The 20,106-nt window shown below is 38.5% G+C and overlaps 2 protein-coding genes across 2 annotated transcripts; one reads left to right on the top strand and one right to left on the bottom strand.

Moving 5' to 3' along the window:
* The first annotated feature begins 8,155 nt into the window (after positions 1 to 8,155).
* On the top strand, positions 8,156 to 12,925 carry LOC110916544 (quinolinate synthase, chloroplastic). Its single transcript, XM_022161251.2, has 7 exons — positions 8,156 to 8,999; positions 10,267 to 10,551; positions 10,707 to 10,925; positions 11,017 to 11,196; positions 11,258 to 11,746; positions 12,448 to 12,609; positions 12,699 to 12,925. Exons 1-7 carry the CDS (start codon positions 8,271 to 8,273, stop codon positions 12,756 to 12,758), a joined length of 2,124 nt encoding a protein of 707 aa, XP_022016943.1. The 5' UTR covers positions 8,156 to 8,270; the 3' UTR covers positions 12,759 to 12,925.
* A 9-nt stretch (positions 12,926 to 12,934) lies between these two features.
* LOC110916545 (high-affinity nitrate transporter 3.1) lies at positions 12,935 to 13,909 on the bottom strand. The gene is made up of 2 exons (XM_022161252.2): positions 13,698 to 13,909; positions 12,935 to 13,554 (listed from the first exon to the last, which is right to left on the bottom strand). The coding sequence occupies exons 1-2, from the start codon at positions 13,825 to 13,827 to the stop codon at positions 13,070 to 13,072; spliced, it is 615 nt and encodes a 204-aa protein (XP_022016944.1). The 5' UTR covers positions 13,828 to 13,909; the 3' UTR covers positions 12,935 to 13,069.
* Between the last annotated feature and the right edge of the window lie 6,197 nt (positions 13,910 to 20,106).

The following is a 20,106-nucleotide window of genomic DNA, read 5'->3' as shown; positions in this document are numbered from 1 at the left end:
TCTTCAATAATATTTTTTTACATAAAAATTCCAATAATTGACGTTTACACTTCCTACCATTTTTAAAAACTCTATAAAATATTATTTTCATCCCAGTTTCATTCTTTATGTTAAAAGGAGAAAAAACCTATTTTCTAACGACGTTATATTTTTACGTGTCGTTATAATTTCACGTTTAGACGTAGTTGAGTCAAATATAATGCGCATTAATTCTTATTTTTATGTACGTTTTTCAGTTGGTGTACGTGTTAACGTACATGTCTGTATAAATTAACATACCGACATAAAAAAAAATTCTGAAACGAGTCTTGTCAAATATAATACGTGTGCATGCTTATTTTTACATTATTTTTTTGATTGGTCTACGTTTTGAGGTAAATTGTGTTCGGAGACGAGTCGGGTCAAATATAATACGTTTTCATTCGACGGTATAAATTTGAGTTAATGTAAGTTTTGACGCTGATAAGTTTTGGTGCAAGGTAAGGGTGGTTAAGTGGAACCCTCACTAAACGAACCAATCCGGGTTCGATTCTATTTCTTTTGTAACTGCAATGTTTATATAGGTTATACTGAGTTAGACCAGATACATTGAAACATGCGTTTTCATACACTTAACGGATCACATAACTTGCCGCTACCTATAAACAACTAACGTGTTGCCGCCGCAACGCGCGGCCTGTAGAAATAATCTAGTTAGTCAATAAAATCGAAACCATGTTTTGGGTCAACTAAACTAACAAAACTGTGAGTATTAATCCGTATAAAAAACTATCCTTTTTACCGTGACCATATATACCCATAATCATAACAAACCATATATTCTATCTGGTAGTTGTCGTTTTCACCTACTTGCTGGCCCATTTCTATATTTTATATAAAAGCTTTGCCATCGAATATCTTTTCTGGCAAAAAAGTTTAAATTTCAAAAAATCCAAAACGACTTGGTAATCCATTACTTATTATTGGAGCATTTTGAATTTTGGAAAGCGATTTGCCACTGAATCAATTCGCAAAAAGAGTAGGGTGGACACTTGTAGTGGGTCGTTGGGGGAAGTAAATTACAAAAGCATTGAATAAGTTCCATTGCCCTTTCGGATCCGTGGTTGGTTGGCTCGTAATTGGAGTCGTGATTCCATGTGACTTTTCCCTACATAAAAAGTTAAGGCTCTGGATGTACCACCAAAAAGAACAAAAAAAGAAACGATTTTTTTTTCGGCCAAAAAGATATAAATATATTATCAAAATGTACCCACCAAACTTCATTATGCAAAACGGAGACAAATATTTTCCATCCACAATTTCTTTCTTCCGCCTACAAGTCCTGAGAATTTGGTTCAGCGGTTAATTGGTCTGCCCTCTCAATGAATACGTAGCTTCAATTTCCGTTTGAGCGATTTTCGGTGGACATCTACGTGAAGAGACAAATCAGGGCTTTAATGCCCACAACTTACTCCTATATACACATTATACAACTTCTTACACTTCTCTATTTAAAATTGATTGTGATTGGAAACAGTGGCGGACCCAGAAATTTTTTCATGGGGGTGCGAAACATTTTTAAAAATTTTAGCCCCCAAGGTATATAAGTAAAAAAATTTGGTTCGTATCGGGTCGGGTCATGTAAACAAAAGAACATCAAACTAAATGGTTGATATGGTCCTCTTAGTAGATATGCCCTTCTAATCTCATCTCGTTGATTCACGTTATATGATTCAATCGGCTTGCGATTATAAGGATCCGAAGGAAGAGTATCCACATCAACGAATTCGGAAGATGTATCAACTTTCCTCTTGAGAAATCGCGCCACAACGTCCCTACTCATGGTTCCTATCGGCTATCACAAACAAATTGATCTATAAGTTCATGGCTCCATAACATATTACATAATGTATCAAGTATCCAAACACTAGAAATCATAATGTAAATCACACTAAAAATCATCTAAACATCATATACACCATTAAAAAAAAAAAAAAAAAAACCAAACATCAGGTCTGATCGTATATAACCGACCACAAACAAGACAAAATATCACCATCATCACTAACAAAATATAAATATATAACCCACCACAAAATAAAATATCATCACTAACAAGAAGCATATGTCTCCTGCCATCAAAAAAATCACTTCCGGTGGCTACCGGTTCCGTCCCACCCCACCAAAAATCAACCAAAAAATCAACCAAAAATCATCAAAAATAACAAAGAAAATTACCTTTGTTTGATCGGCGGTGGTATGATGGCTGATTATGGTGGTATGCGGCTGGTGTTGTCGCTGATGTTCTGATCGCTAGCGTGCGTGCAGGGATGATAGAGAGCGGAAGAGAATATGTAAGGGTTTTGGGCTTGTTTATTTTATTTTAGTTTGAAATATTGTTGATTTGTTGGGTTTGTTTATTGGGCATTTGGGCTAAGACTTAGTAGTGGGCTAGTTAAAGGTATTGGGTATATTTGAGTTTAGTTATTTAGATATTAAAAGTTATATAATTTAGGTAGTGGTTTTAAAAAAATAAGAGTTTACTAAAAAAAATTTAAATATAAATTGATAACACTTTTTACCTAAGGGGTGCGGACAAAAAAATTCCAAGGGGTGCGGACGGAAAATTTCAAGGGGTGCGGACGAGATTTTCGACGGAACTTAGCACTAAAATTTTTTTTTCCCGGGGGTGCGCCCGCCCACCTTAGGCACCCCTTAGGTCCGCCCCTGATTGGAAATGCCTCTATAAATAAACACCAAATACCAACTAGGTGTATTTATGTACCGGTACAAACTAGGTGTAATGATTTTTGTGGCTTTGGGTGGCTTTTAAAGGAGATGAAGCTACATGTGTGCATCAATGTGATGATGGTAGATGTAAGAAAGCATATGAATCCCACGAATAAGAGAACCATGCCCTTGAGATATTGTAAAAGAGGAAAGGCGAAATACTCTTATGAAGTTATAATCAAAGTTTGCTATAGAAAACAACCGTACTCAATGAATCCTACGTATAAGAAAGGTATTGGTAGAATATGAGAAAATAAGATGTAGATAAACCTTACCTCTATCTCTAGGATGAAGAAACTGCTTCTAGAGAGACCCCTTAGTCAAAATCAAACAACACACCAACCAATCGAACTAGAAATATAGGTATTATGAGTAGGCCTGTAAATGAACATGATAAAACAGCGGTTAACCAAGAGGTTAGTCCACGAGTCTTGTCGAGTAGGGCTAATCCCTCATTTCCTCGATCGATGGCCGGGTCGTCCTCTAATCCGTCTTCTACACAATGAAAACACACCGTGACTCGTAACTGTTAGGACCGAGTGCACACACGAACACGACACCGAAAGCAATAACGAACACAAGGATTTACGTGGCTCGGTCTAAACTGACCTACGTCCACGGGTGACAACTAGGATATTTTTATTGAGGGTTGTTCAACATTACAAGTGGAAGAGATTAATATATAGACTACACAATTAGGGTTGAAGCCTAATGGGCCGCGACTTGGGCCGACTGCCCTAACTATCGCGCCACACCCATAGGTGTCGAGAAGTCTACAACCCAACAATCTCCCACTTGGAGGCTTTAAAGACACGATCAATTGCGCTCTACTGTACTTCTGTAATCTGTCAACGGAAAATCTATGCTCCACTTCTAGTTGCCACCGGCCTTCTCATCAATTAACCTGAAGGCGCGTTGAAGCTCCCACTGAGCTTCAACTCATTAGTCACTACCCGTGACTTATTCTCTGTCCCTTCCGGCTCCCACTTAAACGAACTGCCGGACCTTGAGAAAACATGAGAACTAACACTCTCCATCATAAGCAGGTAATTCACTGGAGAGACTTTCACCGCTGGAATACAAGTTCTCTTAACCCACTGTCTTCTGGGAGCTCTGACTGAAGCACTACATGTGCTCCCACTGCCACGAAAACCCTTGACTGGCTTCTCTGAACCTTTCCTAGCATGTTCAACCTGAATCTAACCTGTGACTCTGGGTTTATCTCCTGCAAAACAAACCTTCTTCTGCCCCCGAGATTCTGTGAACTGAATTTTGGTCTTCTTCTGAACTGGGATGGCCTCTCCCTCAGGCGGTACACTAACCATATACAATGAGCCCCTCTTCTTGCCACGGGCAACCACTAGATTTCCCTTAGTTACCTTCCATTGTCCACTACCGAACTTAACCTCGTGACCCTGATCATCCAGCTGCCCGACTGAAATAAGCCTTTTTTTCAAGCCTGGAATAACTCTCACGTCTCTTAAAGTCCAAGTAGATCCAACTGAAGTAACTAAGTCAATATCACCCATTCATGTGACATCTAGGACTTCATCATTTGCAAGTCGTACCTTACCAAAATCCCCAACTTTAAGATTCCGTAATGCTTCACTGCTGTGGGTGGCGTGAAATGAAGCACCTGAATCCATAACCCAGGAATCAACATTGCTCTCCACACTACAAATCAAAACTCCTTCATCATCTGAGTGGTCTACTGCAGCATTAACTTCTTTCTTTTCAGTTGGACATTGATTCCTGAAATGTCCAACCTCTTTACAGTTCCAATAGGTTACATCATTTCGAGCCCTGGACTGACTCCTCTTTCTGTTCTTACTGCCACTACTTCTGTTATTCTTCCTTCCTCTGCCAACATGCATTAAGTCACCCGATGATCCACCTGAATTTCTTCTTCTGACATCTTCGCCCAGAATAAGATCTCGTATCTTCGCAAAAGTGAACTTATTCGCATCTGAAGAGCTCGAAACAGCAGTTACGGTTCCAGACCAACTATCGGGTAATGAGGACAATAACAATAGGGCCTGGACCTCATCATCAAACTTGATGTTCACAGACACCAAACGAGACAAGATCGAGTTTAAGTTATTGATGTGCGTTGTAACTGAATCACCTTCCCTCATCCTAGTATTCACAAGCTCTCGAATAAGATAAACCTTGTTCGCTGCAGAGGGCTTCTCATACATATTCGATAATGCTGCCATCATTTCTCTAGCTGAGGTCTCTTTCTGAATACTGAATGCAACATTCTCCGATAGAGAAAGCGTTATCACTGCTCTGGCTTTCTTATCCAACCTATCCCAATCTGCTTGTGATGTTTTTTTCTGGTTTTTCATCCTCGAGCACTACATCTAAGTCTTTCTGACAAAGTAGTGCTTCAACCTGCATCTTCCACCAACCAAACTTCTTTCCGTCAAACTTTTCAATCTGAATTTTCCCGTCTTCTGCCATGATAATACAAACACGAGTAAACGAAAACTGAAATTAAAACAAATAGAAAACCAACACTGAAACAAAAAGAAACAAAAAACACCTGATTCAAGTTTCTTTGATCTTCAAACAAACAGTTAAACACCCGCTGGTCAAACTTGTAAAAGAAATGGTTCTTCAGAACGAAACCCAAAAACTAGATCAACGCGACACCCCACTAATCAAACCACCCCGGCTAAACTGCCCGGTAAATGCGCCAACCATTCAACACCCGAAACAAGCCCGAAGCCAAACACGATAACCGGATGCTCCAAGACCGAATAATAATAACCAATATCCCGATCTCTGATTCTTGATCGACGTTGATGGACTTTGGCGACCGAAGCACGGTGAATGACTGGTGCGGCGACGGAACTGCCAACGGCTACCCTTGATCGCAACTGTCTTCTCCCGATTGCTTTCTGTGTGTAACGAGCCTAAGCTCTGATACCAGTTGTTAAGACCGAGTGCACACACGAACACGAACACGACACCGAAAGCAATAACGAACACAAGGATTTACGTGGTTCGGTCTAAACTGACCTACGTCCACGGGTGACAACTAGGATATTTTTATTGAGGGTTGTTCAACATTACAAGTACAAGAGATCAATATATAGACTACACAATTAAGGTTGAAGCCTAATGGGCCGCGACTTGGGCCGACTGCCCTAACTATCGCGCCACACCCATAGGTGTCGAGAAGTTTACAACCCAACAGTAACAAGGAGGATGGGGTGGGGGTTGCTCCTTGTTACCACTCGTCGGCGTGAGAATAAGTATTTGCTTGGGAGCAAGATAAGTATTTAAGTAGTAGTTGTGAGAGAGCATATTAGCGTTACCTCAAACATGGTTTGGGATGGGTATTTACAGCCGAAGAGTGAAGCAGAAGGGCCAAAGGGCCGCTAGATGGGCTTAGGGCCCGACTGACAACGTGTAGCCTTTTGTAGGCGTGTAAGAAGCGCAGGTCACGGGAGTGTTGGGCGCACGCGGATGTGTTGCCATGTCCTGCTGGTCTTGTCAGTCTGTCTACCAGCTTTTATGCATGTGGGTTGGGCAGTTACGTATTGGGCGGTCAGCTGACCGCTGCTGTCAGTGCCCGGGCAGACCGCTTGCTGGTTTGGTCACTGAAGTCAAAGTGTCAGTTCCACTTGTATGACAATGGGATGCGGTTTTGGACCGCATCGTTGTGTGAGGTAATCTGAGCACAAACTAAACATTCCTATTGCCGCTCTGCGCGCACCCGTGCATGACCGCAACTAAGGGTGTTTAAAAAACTCATGGCTCGCAGCTCGCTCGAAAAAAGTTCGAAAAAAGCGCGGCTCGAAATTGGCTCGGTTGTAAATGAGCCAGCTCGGCTCGGCTCGACTCGATTTGTAAACGAGCCAAGCTCGAGCTTGGCCTGGCTCGGCTCGTGAGCCAGCTCGATAAGGTTTACCTCCTTCATTTTTTTTGTCCCACATCGCTCAGAAGACAAAAACTAAGGGAGTATCTTCTTTATAAAAGAAGGTAAAGTAAATGTTCAAAGTGAGCTAACTATTTATACTTGCATATTTAACCATTTGGTTAAATTAAATCGCAATTAGGGCCCTTAGTCTATGAAAATATTAATTTTAGGGTTTTTTAAGTAGTAAATTTTGCGGTTCTTTGTTAGTTCGAGCTAGATCGAGCCGAGCTAAGCTAGCTCGAATTTTAATCAAATCGAGCTCGAGCCTCAAATCTCAGCTCGATTTGTAATTCGAGCTCAAGCCGAGCCAACTCGAATTGAGTTCGAGCCGAGCTCGAGCTGGGTTTAGCTCGGCTCGACTCGGCTCGTTTACAGCCCTAACCGCAACCTGGAAATGTGTTTGACAGAAAGTGAATGTAGTAAGCTACTATCATTCTTGATAGTAATTATCACAACCCCTGTATGTTGACGAAAACAACCATTTTCATACACAAGGTGAGTCTTCTCATCTTTCACCGAGAGGGAAAGCAAACCGGGTTCGCACGTGCCCACGCGAACGTAGGTTGATCCTGTCGGTAGGGGCGATGAGCCGGGTGATGGTCACTCGCGCCCAAGCCTGGTGTGAGATTTGGGACCATACCCCTTCAGAACTGAATGTTCAGTGAACAGTTCATTTATTGGTGTTGTTAATTAAAGATTTTTATACTTTTATATTCTTTAATTTTTATTTATTATCCTAAGAATTAATCTAGGAATCTCTATTTCTATCTTATTTAGAGCATTCACACTCCATCTTCATCTATATAAAAACACACATTTCTCTATATTTTGTTAATTTTTCAAAAACATCTCACATCCAACTCTTTATCTCTATCTATTTCTTACTCACAAACACTTATTTTATTATTTTTTCCCTTTCCTACACACTCACAATAATAATATAGAGGGTTGAATTTGAACCTCCAAATATAGAGGTATACTTTACTTTATTTATATTTCTCTCTAGTATAGAGATTCCAATGTAGTTATATTTTTGTTGTTTCCTCTATTCTTTTCTCTATATTATATAGAATAGAGACTTCAATGTGAATGCTCTTATGCGCTGTTCTCCTTTCCTTTCTCATAATTCACATCGGCGAATACCATCGAACTCCGTTCCATGATTAGGGCTTCAAGTTCCAACATTGCTCTCTCCACCATCCACCTTTAGCCTTCGTCGCGTTCACCTAATTTGTTTGTGTCTGTGAGCCGTTCGTGAACATGTTCATTTATTTAATGAACGAATACAAACATAAAATCTCATTCAGTAAGTATTCATGAACCATTTATAAACACATTTATTTTCTTAACGAACAAACACAAACAAAATCATTCGTGTTCGTTCAGTTCGTTTAGAGTCCATGGTAACACAAAAAGAACATATATTATACTTTGTGCTCAACTTGAAAAAAGTATAATATTCAATTTCGCGGGTGCTAAGAAAGGCTTTTTAGTTTTTCTTTTTCCTTAACTCACTCACTATATCCACCACCTCCACACGGCGGCGATTCCTTCACCGGTAACTTCTCCGGCAATGGACTCTGCAACTTTCGGCATCACCAGTTATTATTCTCCTCACTTCAACAACAACAACAACAAGCTTACCAGCCCTAACCATACCACCAGACTCCGTCTCCCATTATTCAAACCCGTCAACTTCGATATTCATCCTTCTTCTCCACCAATTTCAATTTCTACAAACCCTAGATCCACTTTTTCATGCTCCGCCGTTACTGTCACTCCTGTCACATCTGCGAATTCAAAGCTTCAAACTCTCGCAGCCGAATTCAATTCCATATCCGAGCCGATTGACCGCGTCAAGCGGCTTATCCAGTGCGCGAGCCAGCTGCCGCAGCTCGACGAATCACTTAGGGTTCCGGCGAACCGAGTGATGGGATGCACGGCGCAGGTGTGGCTCGATGTGAGGATGGATTCAGACGGAACGATGAGGTTTTTGGCGGATAGTGATTCGGAGATTACGAAAGGGTTTTGTTCGTGTTTGATTTCGGTGCTCGATGGAGCGACGCCGGAGGAAGTTTTGGGGATGAAGACGGAAGATTTGGGGGATTTGAATGTTGCTGGTTTGCATGGAACCAAGGTTGATTCTAGGGTTAATACTTGGCATAATGTGTTGGTTAGTATGCAGAAAAGGACTAAAGCTCTTGTGGCGGAGCGGGAAGGGAAGCCGGTTGGGGAAGTGTTTCCGTCGTTGGTGATTACCGCGGAAGGTATTGGCGCGAAAGGGAGTTTCGCTGAGGCTCAGGTTAGGGTTTTGAATATGCTTTTTCTCGTCGTGGGCTATGTAGTTAATGTGGCATCTTATCGGGATATTGGTGCAAAATATCAGTCCGAATATTAGTACCGATATTATCGGCGATATTGACCGATATATCACCGATTTTCCCTACCTCTTCTTAGTTCTAGCATTCGTCTTTCAATTATTAGTGTTATAAGTCTTAATTGTTAGTTGTTACTATTAATGTTAGTGTTTTAAGTCTTAGTCAGTTCCTAGTTGCTACAACTGTTAGTGTTTTGCAAGTTGCAAAAGGTTAATTTGTTAATGGAAGGAGAGTATACTGAATTGTTAGTGTTAAATTGCTTTATATATAAATTCTGCATGATATTAAAATTACCAATATCCCACCGCGATTACTGATATCTCAAATATCGGTCCTTGACTGATATCCGATTTTTTACCGCATTAACTACTTAGGTCGTGGGCAAAGCGGCCAATATTCTGGCACGGTTTACTTAGTCTTTTAACATTAGTAGTTTAGCTAGTAAAGGTCATGGCTATAAGTGAGTTAGTTATACTAGTTAGTTGTGTTAGTTATTGAACGCCCCACTTGCGGTGTGCGCATATAATGTCTATATGTGTGGGCCCGGGGGGGGGGGGGGAATTGCGCGGATTTAATTGTTATTTTACTAATTTTCAATTTTGTGAAAATAACGTTAAAAACGACGCACTGTTAATCTCATGTGGTGGCGTTGATAGCCGAAAGACAAAAGGGTGCATGCACTAATCGGCCTTTGTCTCGATTGCTGAGTGTTACTGTTACATGCCTTATGTCCAAGGCTTGACGCAAAACTACTATCGAGCCGGGGGTCTCATTGGAAGCAACCTCTCTATTCCTACAGGGTAGAGGTAAGGTTGTCTACATCTTACCCTCCTCAGACCCTACCTTAGCTTTGCTATCGGTGGGATTTACTGAGTATGATGATGATGATGTGTTAGTCATTGAGTCTTATAAATACACTGATAAGAAAACGGAACAATGGAATTGCAGAATTGCAGCTATGTTTTGATTTGTTTCCACTTCTTATCAGTGTATATATTTAGGACTCGATGACTAACACAACTAGCTCATATAACTAAATCTCTTATGGTTATGGCTGTTACTGTCCTAGACTACTAGTCTACTAACCCAATTGATAGCTTTACCAATTTGACCCGTAACAATTTAACTATATAAAGGAAATTTGACCTTGGACATATTATGATAACTAGTAGCATGGGGTCTTAATTGCAGGCAAGGTTTTTGTTCCCTGATGATGCAAAGGTTCAAGAGCTTGCCAGTTTGTTGAAAGACAGGCAAGTTGGCATTGTTGCACATTTTTACATGGATCCGGAGGTGCAAGGTGTTTTAACATCTGCACAGAAGCTTTGGCCCCACATTCATATATCGGATTCGTTGGTTATGGCAGACAGTGCTGTTAGCATGGCAAAAGCAGGATGCAAATTCATTGCTGTTTTAGGGGTAGATTTTATGTCAGAAAACGTTCGTGCAATTCTTGATCAGGCAGGTTTTCCTGAGGTAAGCATCGTTCTACAACATGTTTCTTTACGCAATTTGGTTAATTCAATCTTCGCATTCTTATGATGAGTTAAGTAACCCAATAGCAACTAAACTAATATTATTTTAATCTTTTGCAATCTATGTTCTTTGTGACTTACATAAGGCTATTGCAGGTTGGTGCCTACAGGATGTCTGATGAACAAATCGGCTGCTCATTGGCTGATGCTGCGTCGAGCCCTGCATACACGAGTTATCTCTCGGAAGCTTCTAATTCTTCTCCTTCCTTGCATGTTGTCTACATTAACACTTCTTTAGAAACAAAAGCTCATGCACACGAGCTCGTGCCTACAATTACATGCACTTCTTCTAACGTCGTACAAACCATCTTACAGGTTCGCTTTCAGTCTCATTTGGGTAACACTTTTTTCACTATATCTTTCATTTAGCTAAAAGCTACCCTAATGTAATTGCTTTGTTTACCAGGCCTTTGCGGAAGTACCAAACTTGAACGTATGGTATGGCCCGGATTCTTACATGGGTGCAAACATCGTTGAGTTATTTCAGCAGATGACATTCATGACAGATGAAGAAATAGCCAAGATACATCCGGAACACACTAGAAACTCAATCAACTCATTGTTACCTCGGCTGCATTATTTTCAGGTAATTCAGTTACTACTCTCTGTGAAATTATATTTTTTTAACGATGAATTGTTTGTTTCAGGATGGAACATGCATTGTCCATCATCTCTTTGGGCACGAAGTTGTGGAAAAGATTAAGGACATGTATTGCGATGCGTTTCTTACCGCTCATTTCGAAGTCCCTGGTGAAATGTTCTCTTTAGCCATGGAAGCTAAGCGAAGAGGAATGGGGGTGGTGGGGTCCACCCAAAACATACTAGATTTTATAAAAAGTAGGGTACAAGAGGCACTCGATAGAAACGTTGATGATCATCTTCAGTTTGTATTAGGAACAGAGTCGGGAATGGTGACCTCCATTGTTGCAGCTGTTCGTCAGTTATTATGTTCTTCAGAATCCTCTTCTAGGACCGGGAAAATTAGCGTGGAGATAGTTTTTCCGGTTTCATCAGATTCGGTTACCCGAGTTTCGCAAAAGTCGGATGATGGTTTGAATGTTTCTGTAATACCTGGTGTGGCAAGCGGTGAAGGGTGTTCTCTTCATGGTGGCTGTGCATCTTGTCCATATATGAAGGTATGTATACGATAATATTATAGTATGAACGTGTTGACCCTAAACCTTTTTTTGTTTAAAGTACATTATATTTTGTATAGATATAAAAAAGGCAAATTGGATTTTATTAATCCAACCTTTTGGAAGTTGGCCATTAATAATCTGACCTTCAAAAATCGCCACTCACAGCCCCATCTTTTGAATTTTTTTCCTCAATGGACCTCCATTAAAAAAACTTAACTCCATTAAGTTTTTTCCGAATTTCAAACTGATGTTTTAGGGCTTTTGATCAGAACGAGGATACAAGTCGATTGATGTAAAACTTACCTCGAAACGGTGCTCCAAACGGCTTGATTTTTGTTAATTGGAAGTTTTAAACACCCGATTGAAACACCGTTTTGTTGTTTGGAGCACCATTTCGAGGCAAGTTTTACATCAATCGACTCGTACCCTCGTTCTGATCAAAAGCCCTAGAACATCAGTTTGAAATTCGGAAAAAAACTTAATGGAGTTAAGTTTTTCCAACGGAGGTCCATTGAGATATTTTTAAAAGGTGGGACTGCGATTTTGAAGGTGAGATTATTATTGGCCAACTACCAAAAGGTGGGATTAATAAAATCCAATTTCCATATAAAAAACTATAATTTTACAAGAATAATTTAGTTTTATGTTTGAATGAATGATTTAAGCTAAAGTTATGTTTGTATGGACTTGTTAAACAGATGAACTCTCTTACTTCACTTCTCAAAGTATTGACTAGCCTACCCCTCGGTAAAGATGGTCTTACCCAATACGAAGCTGGACGCTTTAGTTTGCTTACACCAAAAGGGAAATTAATTGCAGATGTAGGTTGTGAGCCGATCTTGCATATGAGACACTATCAGGTCAGTTTTCATGATACAAAAAAAAAAAATGAAGAAGAAAAATAAAGGAAACATATGCCAGGTTATTTACGCGTTTTCAATTATTTCAGGCAACAAAAAAACTGCCAGAGAAGCTCGTTTATCAGATGCTTGGTACTGCGAAGTGCTAACAATGGAAGATCCACATAATGTCTACATATTTAAGGGTTAAATAATCCATCTGTTGTAAAGATGGCAAATACTTGGTGATCCGAGCGTTTTAAGCTCATCGGACTATTAAAGTTACTTTATAGACCACACGAGTATACGTCTAGTTTTGTTTTTACCTGATCCCAAACACCATCCCTTCAAAGAGCACGTCTTCCTTTTTATTAAAAGAAACAAACATCGTTACACTGTATTACAAACACACATCGCATCTTTTGGTTTATTAAACGAAACCAGGATTATTTTTTCTGTATAAAGTATGCGGAAAATAATCTCATTTCTGTTGGGATGCCTTTCCTTTCCGCTTCTCCATGTAAAAGAAACCAGCCAATGAGACTACGGAGAAAGCTGAAAAGCAGACGGATGCAATATCAAGTGACACGTGACGACCTGTGATTGCTTGGACGTTGAACAAGTTGGTAGATTTAGCACCATTTGTGGTTTGACCATAGGCTACCTCTTGGTCCTGAGCATCAAGTGCATAGGCCCTCACGAAATATACTCCCGTAGGTATATCTTTCTCGATAGTCCATGTAAATGAGTTGTTTGACGCAGCGTATGGGCGAGCCACAATCTTGTGTGGGCAGGTCTTGTCTTTTTTCAAACGGTCTTCTGTTTTCCTCCAAGATCGGTCCTTTTGACTAATGGGTGCATAACAAAGTTTGACTTTTACGGTCTTGTAAGCCGAGTCTGTACCGGCTTTGTAGGTCTGGTTGAATCTCCATGTCACTGTGATTTGCGCCTCCCCCGCCTTTAGAACTGCAAAACCCAATTCAATGATGACTAAAAGTTAAAACAAAAGCTTTGAAATTTGAATCTTTATGCACCCAAACATCTTTTCTTGATCATAATTCATAACAGTCGTAGGTTGTGTACAACTAAAGTCAGAGATATGGTCAAACCTTGGTCTTTGGCGTGTGTAGCCGTAACTATAAGAGTCTCATTAAGGGAGGAGAAATATACACCATAGCTAGTCGCTACAAAGCAAGAGAGCAGAAGGTAGACAGCCATAGAACCAGCAGGAACCTCCATTGATGATGATAGGTTGACTTGTGAAACCTTAAGTCTTTAGATGCAAGCCACTTATGCTGGTTTTAATGATCAGATGATGGGTAAAGATTTGGATTTAAACAGGTTTATATAGGAGACCAATGTTGCAAGGTACGATGTTTATCAACTAGTTAATGAATAAATTAACTCTCACTCATTCTTAAATATGCATTAATTCAAAGTCAACTATGAGGTACCTCTTACTGGAATTTTAAAAACTATCTTTAATATACAGTTTGCATAAATATGTTGGAATAACTCTTAGGCTTGTTCAAGGGATCAGGTTGTTTGTGTTACATAAGTTGACTTAACGCGCAACTTTGCCCTCCTAAGCATTGAAAGATCATACGACCAAAAAGAGGAAATGAGTCTTTAACATACATGTGGTCACAAGGACTTTTCCTTGTTGAGAAAAGGTACACCGGCTAGCCATGGTTGACTAAGCCATAAGTTTGGCTTATATCAGGTCCATTGGATTGAGTTGTCACCATGTCTTGTGGTCTTTGAGGAATTGAGGGAGTCAGGTTAACTGGTAGCCTCTAGTCTCAAGCTTGGTTGCAACACTAACTTCCCAATTCATAAAAATGTTAACTTAATCATAGTATTTACACATTAGCATGTAACACAATTATAATAGTCACATTAATGGAGAGTTCAAATGAGAAGAAATTTTTTGTAAGAAGAGAAAAGAAGAAATTTCAACCAATAAGAAAACTTTATTTTACTTCATTTAATATAAGTATTTAATGTTACTATAAGGGTACATTGGTAAATCTACATAGGTCATTAAATTGTAGTATTCCTCTTTAATAGCTAACTATATTAAATTTTTTGTAACTTATCTTTAAAATTTATATTTTTTCAAAAAAAAAAAAAAATTTAAAGTGTAGGATAAATTATGAGTTGTGTAGGATAAATTACGAGCTGTGTAGGATAAATTTCAACATGTAGGATGAATTTCGGAGTTGTAAGATAACTTTTGATGTGTGTAAGCAAAAAAAATTAGTGTGGAGGATACTAGTCTTTATGACTAATTAATTAGTAAAAAATGATAATAAATGAGATAAGTGAAAAAACTATTTAATGTTTTACAAAATTACCCTTTTGTTCTTTTTCTTCTCAATTAAATTTTCTTCCCCTAGCCAATGTGGGGTAGCCTACTTGGTAGAAGCACATGTCTTTTAAAGGGGAGGTCACATGTTCAAAGTTGGGCAAAGTGAATAGTTAGTTGAGTAGGAGTAATATTTGGCACTAACAAAAAAATTTCATAAATCGGACCAAATGAATTTGAAGGTATCCCCTAATTTAAGTTTTGTTTACGACTTTATCATAAACCTTGTCTACAAGCGTGATCATCCTCATCAAGATGACCGGTGTATACCCTTTAAATACAAATTTGAAGGAAATAGAATATATTCGACATCTCATGAAAACTAACATGTCGAGATGTATAAGTGAGAGTAGTATGAGGGTCATACCAGAGATAACCACGATGATCAGGAGCATAACCAACAAAGATACATGGAGTAGATTTAGCCATTTAGGTAGGTGAGAGTTTATCCGCACTCATATCACCAAGAAACGGATAATACTAGGGGTGTTAAAAAAATCCGGATCTGAAACCGAATCCGAAATATCCGAAAATCCATATCTGAAATCCAAATTTTCAGATTCGGATTGGATATGAATTTCAAAAATTTCCGATAATCCAATTATCCGAAAACTAATTATTTTTTTATAAATATATATAGTACATGAGCATTATATTTACTTGAAGTATTGTAAAAATTAGTAAAAAAGTAGTAAATAATTGTATTCGTGTGAATTTATGATTGTTTTTAGTTTTCAATGTTGGAAATTTGGAAAATCGAATATAAATTCAGTTTTAATCTATACACGAAACAAATTTTTTGATTTTTTTTATAAATTCGGATATCCGTTTGGATATCCGAATCCGTATCCGAAATTTCGGATACGGATTCGGATATCAATATTCACTATCCGAAATTTTCGGATATCCGAAAACCGGATAATCCGATCTTGAACACCCCTAGATAACACAAACACTCAAAAGTGCCGCAAAGAAAGTAATCGGGAAGCGATCCAAATAAGACCTCATAAGGAGGTAAGTGATGAAGAACCGGTGATGCTAACCGGTTAATAAGGAAGGCAGCAGTGGCATATGCATCGTACCAGAATTTCTTTGGTAACTGAGCGTGGAACAATAAAGCTCGAGCTACCTCAGAAAGATGTTGGTTTTCCCGCTCAAACAACCCCATTTTGTTGGGGAGTAGTAGGACATGAAATGCAATAAGCAATGCCAAACTCTGAAAGAAAACGAGCCATAGACCACAAATGAGCTCAGGACCACCATCACGCTGAAGGTGTTTGATGGTACAAGAGAAGAGGTTCTCAACAAGTTGTTTGAAATGCCGAAAGCAAACGATCGCTTGAGAATGACGAGTTAAAGAATACACCCATGTAAATCGACAAAAATCATCAATGAAAGTAATGAAATATTGGTATCCATCTCTAGACATAACCGGTGAGGCACCCCAAATATCACAATGTATAATATGTAAATGTAAAGTAGAATGGGATACAACTGATGTAAAAGACAATCTAGTTGATTTTGAAACACTACAAGCAATACAGTGTGTGTGTGTGGTTTTGTTTATTATATGTAAAAACAAACATCTAGACAAAACATCATTAGACGGATGACCCAATCGAGAATGCCAAGTCTCACGAGAAACATAAGTGAAAGCAGCAAGTGAATATAGCTTATGCGGACTACCACATGTGTGATGAAGAAGCTGCCAATTAAGTGTTTGAATGGACAGAGTAAGATATGAGAAAACAACAACTATAGGGTGATCAATTACTAACTGCGTGATCGATAAAAGGTTCTTCGCAAAGCTAGGAACCACTAGAACATGTCAAAGAGTAAGGGTACGATAAGATAAATGAAGCAAGGCAGTGCCAATGTGAGAAATAGTAAGAGCCATACCATTTCCTACAACGACTCGCTCAGAGTCGGTGTAGGGAGCAACATCAAACATAATAGAAGAATCAGTTGTCATATGTGCAGTGACACCAGACTCAGGGATCCATGAGTCAATCAACTCACAAATGCTCGAAAGATCAGCAGTCAATCCATTATGGTGATGTGTAGGGTGTTTGGTAGCCTAGTTTGCAAAATGTGCAGGCCCAAACTCAGATCTAGTAGAACCAACATGCCCATTCAATCCATTATTAGATGAGAAATTTACAACTTTAGTATGAGTCGGACTCGATCCATTAATGGATAGGCATGGTCCAAGAATAGAAAGCCCAACTGAGCCATTAGGACCAACAAAGATGCGCTGATGAAACTCCTACCCATAGGCATTTCCCCCAAAATCAGAAACCGTAGTACCAACAACCAGAGGCATTTTGGGAAGAATATTGATGTGCAATAGAAAAACTTGACTGTTATCCAATAGTTGAATTGGATTTATTCATTTGACTAGGATAGGTCACATAGGATGTGGGATTCTGTGTAGTGCTTCTACATTCCCTAGCAAAATGACTTAGTACATGACACTTATAGCATTCAACTATGGACTTGTCCTTTTCAAATTTAACCCTACCCTCCAAACCATGGAACATTCTGCTAGTTTTGTTATAAAATTTGTTTATCCTTGATGCTTAGAAGTGCAAGCTGGTGTAGAAGGTTAAATTCTTCTTGCTTAGTTGGATCCGTAGGCTTTTGATAATTCATCATCAGTGCAAGGTTCTGATTTTAGATCCGATTATCCCCTTGTTAAAGAAGATAAATCCTATAGTGATTCGACAACTAGGAATGTGACCCACACTCACAAAAGCCTAAAACCGATCTATGAAGTGCAATCAAAATGTGTATGAGATGGAAACAAGTCTAATTAAAGATCATGAATCCTGTAACCATTAGACTTGTAAAAGTACAACTTATACTACCTTCTAATTGTGCATCTAGTTCCAAGATGATAAACTGAAAACCTAAGAATTACTAGACGCAAATAAATAGTAGAACTCTGTGCTAGTGAGTGTTCAAGACTATCAAACAACGTGACTGTAGATTAACCTAGAAATCCCAAATCATGTCTCGAATCAATGGATTTTGATGCACATTTTAGTCTAACTGATCTTAATTGATTAGTTAACTTATATTATTTCTAATGATAAGGGTTACATCAAAAACTGGCCAAATAAACAAACTAACAATTGATTTTAACATGTCTAGGGTGAATCTCTTCTTTCCAAACACATCATTAATGCCAACTAATCAATAATCACAGTAAACCATAAGCGCACATGTTCATAATCAGCAACTTAAAACTATTTTACTTCAAACACAAAAACCTGAGAAAAGTGTAACACCCCGAAAATGGGTTTGGTGATCAAACCCCATTAGCACTAAAAGACGGGTAAAATACCGTTAGCGGTAAAACTTACCCGGTAAATATTAGGATTTAAATAATTAATCCTAATATTAAATAAGAAGTGAATAAAAGCTTTTAATGAAATGAAATTTATAAGAGGCCGAGTAACGGGACTTAAAATAAAAACGGGTTATGACTTCCCGAACCCGTTAAGTTAACTAGGAATGTTTAACCTAGTTAATAAGGGGAATGTTACTAGAAATAGATGGGTTATGGTCTACTTAATGACTAACTAAACTAGAGGGACCTAAGTTGCCAAAAAGGAGATTTGAATTATAAAAACAAAAAATTAAAACACAACACACATTGTGTGTGTGTGTGCGTACGCCCAGGAGCAAGAACAAGGGGTTCCAAACCCTAGTTCAACAAATCGATCAAATTGAAGCCCAAATCAAGAGCCAAATCAATGCATGAACACAAATTAGTGATCACCTCAGTGAAATGATCATAAGGTATGTGAAATTTCGTTGAATGATTCCAATTGAAATTCTGAACCAATACTTGAAACTCGAAATTCATGATGCATGATAGTTACTTGGATGAAATAGGAATGAGATAGTGATTAGGGATAAACCCTAGTCAATTACTTGTTGAAAATTTGCTTAATTCTTGTTAATTCACAATCACCATTGAAGGTGATAAGTGGGTTTTGTAAGAATATGTTAAACACTAGAATTTTGATTGTTGTTCTAGTGTAATTTGAGCTCTAGGAAGTGAACTCAGATTTTTGTTAATGTGAAAATTGATATGAACATGCTTAATTGGTATTAAGCTTGGCTAAATAACTAGTTATGAAAATTGATTGTTGATTTTATAGAATATGCCCACAAGGTGTTTGTTAAAATGCCTAAGTGAATATTCATATTGTGAATTTTTGAATGAAACGCATAATTGCCTTGTTTGACTAATTACGTGAAAGATGGGGTAAAGCGGGTTCTAATCATAATGTTGATTCGACTTAATTGCGTAAACCATGTGATCAAAAAGTAGTTAACTTTTGATAAGCTAAGTTAACTAACCATGAAGTCGAATAGTAGCTTCGGCATAGAAAATAAGTGAGGTGGAATAGTCGTGATTTTATGACTAATTTAACCGCCTCGTAAATGATTTAAAATAGTTTGACGCCTAACGAGCTAGGTGGAGGCTTGGGAAAGGAAGCGGGTCAAACAAATCAAGAATGGAGGAAAAACACAATTCGGATGCAAGGTAAGTAAAGCTTACATTCTAGTTATTTGATACCTATTGGTTTGATAGGTCGTGAATAATAAGTCTTGTTTTAAATTATGATGTTCCGACATGGCAAGTGCGGTCCGGAACAAAAGACAATGGTCATAAATCATGTTTAATGGATAAAAAGGAGCTAATGCGGTTAATTAGTCATGAAATGACTAAAAGATAATGAGTTTTTAAATGGTTACCTTATAAGGTAAACCATTGCAAATAATAAGGGTAAAATGGTACTTTGGTCATTTGTGGACAACAACTGTTTAATTGGGGAAAGACACATTATAGCTTGGGTCATAATGGGTCAAAGAAATCAATAAATGATTTACAAGTAGAACGACTATACGGTGTAAACCGAAGTTAGTCATATAGATAAGATGGTAATAAATGCCACCTCATAGAGTTTCATGGTCCTTTAGACCAAACGGGTCAAAAGGTGAAATTATCACCCTTTGACAATATTGACTAATAGTTGTTGAGCTATGTGATTATAGAAATAAATATCGGATGGATATGTACATCGTTATCGCTTAGCGGCTACTAAGGCAATGTATCGAAACGAATCAATATATTG

This window comes from Helianthus annuus, chromosome 16 (genome assembly GCF_002127325.2).
Source record: "Helianthus annuus cultivar XRQ/B chromosome 16, HanXRQr2.0-SUNRISE, whole genome shotgun sequence".
NCBI classification, from domain to species: domain Eukaryota; kingdom Viridiplantae; phylum Streptophyta; class Magnoliopsida; order Asterales; family Asteraceae; genus Helianthus; species Helianthus annuus.
This window is presented reverse-complemented; position numbering and strand designations above follow the sequence as displayed.